The sequence below is a fragment of the Centruroides sculpturatus genome, unplaced genomic scaffold, assembly GCF_000671375.1.
Source record: "Centruroides sculpturatus isolate CEXI.00-Female unplaced genomic scaffold, Cexi_2.0 scaffold847, whole genome shotgun sequence".
In the NCBI taxonomy this organism is placed as follows: domain Eukaryota; kingdom Metazoa; phylum Arthropoda; class Arachnida; order Scorpiones; family Buthidae; genus Centruroides; species Centruroides sculpturatus.
Window position 1 is genome coordinate 371,637 of NW_019385094.1, and position 5,476 is coordinate 377,112.

Here is a 5,476-nt window from a genome sequence, read left to right on the forward strand (position 1 = left end):
TAATAACTCCCGTGCTTTTTGCGAAAGTTTCTAAAATTTTGCAGGAGGTTCGTGTATTAGGAGGATTGATGTTATTAAATTTTGTAGTTAAAGGTCAATTGGGTAGGGAGATAGATGGAATGGGTTCATGTGTCATTTATCGAACTTAATGAAGATTTTACTCGTTATTATCATTTACAATTTTTTATAAAACTCATCTCTAATCTCAAAATTAACCTTTTACCATTTTATAATAATTAATAATATAAACTAAAAAAAATTAAAATATCATAACAGATAACACCACACGCAGTTTTAAATGTTACCGGGAAAGTTACACAACTCGTTGCTGAATTTTTTAAAAATTGTAATAATGATGATTAAGAAATTAATCATCTTATCTTGAAGGTATAGGCCTATTGTAGATATTAATTTACTGGATTAGCATATTTTACTTTTATTATATAAATGCAAAAATAAAATAAACAGATGAAAAAATTTAGTGTTTTGAATAAGTTTCGATATATAATTTATTTATATACAGATTCAAATTCTTAAATTATACATTGTCGATCATCTTAAACATTTTTATAACGTGTAATTTTTATAAAGTCTTTATTTTTCCGTGACTTTTATTGAATTATTAAATATACATATAATCTGTTATTTTCGAAAACATTTCTCTAGAAAAAATGAGAAAACAGAAATTATATATCCGATTATAAGAATGGTAAATGCTCCAGCAGTATCATGTAAGCTTAGAGAATTATCAATATTATGGTCTATATTTATATTTGTTTCTCTCATTCTTCTCACTTTATTCATTTCATCTGCCAAAAATTTATGAAAAAATCCACCTTCAAAACTATATGATATTCTGAAACAAAAATTAAAAATTTAAATTTTATATAGTTTTTAAAATTTATTTTCGTTTTACTTACAATTTGTTGAATTTTTCTTTAAAAACGAAACCGTTTCTCATCCCCCAAACTTGAATAGAACAGAACAAATTATCTTCAGACATAAAAAATTGTTCCAATCCGATTTTATCAGCATTTATTATAAGTGTACTGTCATAAAATATCACAGCATGCTTTTCTTTCAATACCCGTTCATATTCTTCTTTATTCTGAACATTAAGAACAGTAATTCTGCTCATGAGCATTTGCGTTTTCAGTCGAAACGGTAAACCTTCAGTTGAACTCTAATATAAAATTAAAAGCGATAATTTAATTAGGTCTATAAATTCATATTATACTTATTACACAGGGTTTATTTTTATTCTTAAGTGAGATATTTAAATTTTGATTTATTTATAAACGATATTTACCACAATAAAGTGATCTATTGCACTGTTTACCATTGTACTAGCAGTAAATTGTCTATTTTCGATACTTCTAACCAGATCGTTAAATGTTTCTGGTATGCTTTCATGTCCAGGGTGAGTGATAAATGACATCAATGCAGCACTATAACTTGCAACAAGAACTGATATTGGAGTAATCCATCCTATAATTATAATTCGAGTAGAAAGTCCGTGATATTCAAATAAATGACTTCCTATAAAAAAACAACATATTGCATTAATATTTTTATTGTATTTCTAATCAAGACAAACTGAATAAAAATTATTCAAGCAATTCTTCTGTAACGTAAATAAAAGAAACAAAAGAAAACAATATCTTCAGACTTAACACCTAAATGATAAATTCAGTATAAAATTCCACGTATATAAATAGCCTATACTTGTAACTACTAATTAGTCAGTAATCATCTTATGACTGCTGAGATTAATTATAGTGACTTTTCTCTTGGTGTGATTTAGATTATTAATATACTTATAATTAAAATTTTGCAACATTCATATGTTTTTAAAAATAAAATATTAAATTTCTAGATAAAATTCTGAATGAGATTTGTTATTAGTACAGTACACATAGACCTAAAAATATCGCGGATATGAATTTCCATTACCTTTTATTAGCTGTATCAAAGAGAACATGCGATAAATATTTGTATATAATGATTAAACGACATATGGGAATTGAACCAAAATATTAAAAATATAATATAGATCTATAAACATACAAAAAGGTAAAATTATTGTCATGAAGTTTAGTGTAAAAACATCGATTTTCTGGTATACTTTAGGTTTAAAATTTTAAATATTTTTAAAAGCTGTTATATTTTATTTAAAAATTAAAGTATATAGTAAATTAATACTTGTCCTGTTACATAATTACACATAGGCTACTGATAATATAAATTTTAAATAAAATTAAAACATTAACTAAAAATATTTTTTTTTATAAACGAAATCCAAATTTATTAAAGCTTCTTTACCTTGATTTGTGAATGTTCCTAATAACGTCCAAAACACATTTAAAAGTGGTGGAGGATTTCTTTTGTATAGTCTTGCTTCGAAAGAAAATATTTTATAAAATATTACTGTACTAATTAATGTAGCGAAAATGGCAGCTATCCATACCTAAAACATTAAATATTTGTTAGATCAGTTGAAATTTAATTTGTAAATTATTCAACTTACTTCGAAATTTAGAATTCTAATTAGTGCATAGATTTTTGATATCCCTTCTGCAGAAGAAATTAGAAACTTAACTTCTGTCAAATGAGTTGGAGGTGTAATATCAACGTCTTCGTATATTTTATAATTTAGTCCTATAGGAAAAGCTATATCAACTTCCTACGAAAAAAAAAACAATTATTGTAATTGTACAGTTATGATTATGTACAAAATGATTATATAATTATATAATACTTATCTAATGTAATGTTCATTTTTGAATGTAAGTATGCATCCCAACAATAAAGTTTTATGCTAACTAAATTATATTAAATTTTAAATTCAAAATATCTATTATTTTATTTATATAATTTATGATTTCAATAAAAATAATTAAATATTTGTTTCAAAATTTTTGATTTATCCAGTTCTGAGATGTAAAGCAATATAGATGTCTACAAAAACATACAATTTATACGGGTTTTTCATAAGTCACGCAACATAGGAGACTAGTTACATGATGCATCATTTCGGGTCTGCAATACTGTCAAACGGAAATTAAATGCACAAAATTCATATGCGTAGTCGAATCACTTTCAATTAATAATGTAGACCCAGCTGCTTAGTTCTGTAATTCACAACTCTACTGTATGTAGTGAGAATTGAACACGAAACTACTCGAAATTCTATTTAATACGCCAAACATTATCGGTTTTTTTATTATTGTTGTGTTTAATTTTATTTAAATAAAAGTAAAAATAACAATAAAAACCGGCAATATGTCGTGTTCTTTCTATCATCTGTATAGGTCCTATATATCATCAAATAGAACAAAAGATCAATCCTCAGAACACACCTAGTTGTGAGTTACAGAACTAAGCAGCTGGATCTATATTAGTTGAAAGTTATTCGATCTCTCATATGAATTTTGTGTGATTAATTTCCGTTTGACAGTATTGTAGACCCGAAATGATGTACCATACAGCCAGTACACTATACACGTGCCTCTGATGCTTTGCTTACAATCACCCAATGACAATAACATTAAAAGCTTATAGCGTATTGACGTAGCATTTCATGATTATGATGATGAGAGTCTAAATCATTTTCCAGGAATATAATTATATTTTATTATTCGATTAACATGTAATTAAAATAAAATAAAATTGAAAAGAAAGACTATTTGAATAATAAAATAAACAATAATTTATAAACAAATAAAACAATTTTATTCGAAGATGTTAAATATTTTTTAATAATTACATTTCTTGTCAAGAGACCAATGCGACCATTCCAACTTCCATTTGGTGATTTGTTTCCTAAAGCTCTTTCGATAACGATTTCATACCTAAAAAAAAGTGAAAATTATTATAATTTTTTAATTTTTTAAGCACTTTATGTATAATTTAATATTTAAATTAATTTATTCTCGAATGAAAAACATTAAATTTATTCAATAACATCAACAGATTCTTTTGTCAAATTTATTCAAAGGACGTGTCATATTTAACATACTATATCTCATTGAAATATGTGATTATATAAATTTAACTTAATATTATTATACAAATTTAAATTATATTGAAATAGATTTATTAAATAAAATTCTGACCTGAAATTCAATTTTTCTTGCAACAACAAAAATAGTCTAGAAATAGCACCTCCATTTAAAAACGATATTTTATTATTTTCTTTATAAAATTCGACATGGCCATTAATCTAAAATTCGAATTTAGGAAAAAGTAAAATGCATAATTTATCTTAACATTGAACTGTATTTAATCAAATAAATCTTACATAGAAAGTAGCAACACGTAGAGTTATATTATCCATCAGCAGTATCCTTTGTAATGAAAAAGAATTATGGTCTATATATTTAATAAAAATTTTAAATAATAAAAAAATTAATAATAATAATTAAATTTAGTAAACATTAAGAAAATAAGTGAATTTAACATTTGTTAAATAGTGAAGTAAAAGACCATTCTATCATCAGGGTTTTCAAGAGACTTTTGTCCCTTAGCGGGGCTCTTTTCCAATTTTTGTTTATTTGTTTTCTTTTTATAAAAAAAATTAAAAAAGTAGAATGTTTTTTAATCAATAAATAGCAGTTGAAAATAACATTAATTTATAGACGTAGAAACCCCAACCGGTCCCTAAACTTTCTTTGGGCCCGGGGAAAATTCCCAGCTTTTCCTTTCGACAGCTGTGGAAACATTAAATTCCGAATTATCCATTTGATGTGTCTTGTTAACATTAACTGCTACTATTTTCTATTATATAGAGGAAAAGTATGGAGATCAGTCAAAAAATGATCTAAGATTTTTATATTATTGGATTTAGAAAACCTTAAAACATCGAGAAATTCAAAAAATGGAGGTTTTTTTCTGTATATATGGATGCTAGTGCGTGTGTGGGAGACATGACTTTATTTACTCACTTTGAAGCTTAATAACTCCCGTGCTCTTGTCGAAAATTTCTGAAATTTGATAGGGAGGTTTGTGTATTAGGGTGATTGATGCTACAGTATTAAATTTTGATGGTTAAACACACCTATGTTAAGTAACGACAGCTATTAAAAATATGCAAAAACTTTCCGTTTAATCCAGTAAAATTAATAGGCGTACATTGCCACTTTATATTGTGTGTGGATATACTTTTTTAAAATATAAATTTAAGCATGTTATGCATGTAAACTTCTTTTTAAATTTGTGGTAAATTCTAGATAAAATACTTTTATAAATGTACTTTACAGGATTAATCTAATTTACATTATTCTTTATGGGAAAAATTTGTTCGGTATTTGAACAGTCTTCTGGAACGAACTAAGTTCGAGTACCTAGTACCATTTTATTTCAATTATAACAATAGATCCAGTAGGCTTATGTGGTTATTTACTACTATTTAATAAATTAATAGACTGAAAGCTTACATATAATTATTTGGGAGATTTCTAAAAATTCAGAATCAATC

General features: G+C 25.5%; 2 protein-coding genes across 4 annotated transcripts in view; both read right to left on the reverse strand.

Annotated features, from left to right (window-relative positions):
- Positions 1-608: 608 nt before the first annotated feature.
- Positions 609-4,230, reverse strand: LOC111634595. 3 transcript variants are annotated; one of them, XM_023379416.1, is made up of 8 exons: positions 4,116-4,230; positions 3,767-3,851; positions 2,528-2,683; positions 2,323-2,467; positions 1,954-2,055; positions 1,310-1,539; positions 921-1,183; positions 609-856 (listed from the first exon to the last, which is right to left on the reverse strand). In XM_023379416.1, the coding sequence occupies exons 5-8, from the start codon at positions 1,979-1,981 to the stop codon at positions 643-645; spliced, it is 735 nt and encodes a 244-aa protein (XP_023235184.1). In that variant the 5' UTR covers positions 1,982-2,055; positions 2,323-2,467; positions 2,528-2,683; positions 3,767-3,851; positions 4,116-4,230; the 3' UTR covers positions 609-642. The 3 variants fall into 3 exon arrangements, with proteins under 3 accessions (XP_023235184.1, XP_023235186.1, XP_023235185.1); XM_023379418.1 differs by lacking the exon at positions 1,954-2,055 and having other exon boundaries at positions 2,323-2,397; XM_023379417.1 differs by lacking the exon at positions 1,954-2,055.
- LOC111634602 (glutamate receptor 1-like) overlaps positions 2,270-5,476 on the reverse strand; it is a gene marked incomplete at its 5' end in the record, with an annotated part of 13,404 nt that continues 10,197 nt past the window's right edge. The window contains 5 exons of the mRNA XM_023379427.1: positions 2,270-2,467; positions 2,528-2,683; positions 3,767-3,851; positions 4,116-4,222; positions 4,301-4,371. Of these exons, the coding sequence (XP_023235195.1) occupies positions 2,270-2,467; positions 2,528-2,683; positions 3,767-3,851; positions 4,116-4,222; positions 4,301-4,371 (617 nt within the window). The remainder of the gene's footprint in view (positions 2,468-2,527; positions 2,684-3,766; positions 3,852-4,115; positions 4,223-4,300; positions 4,372-5,476) is intronic.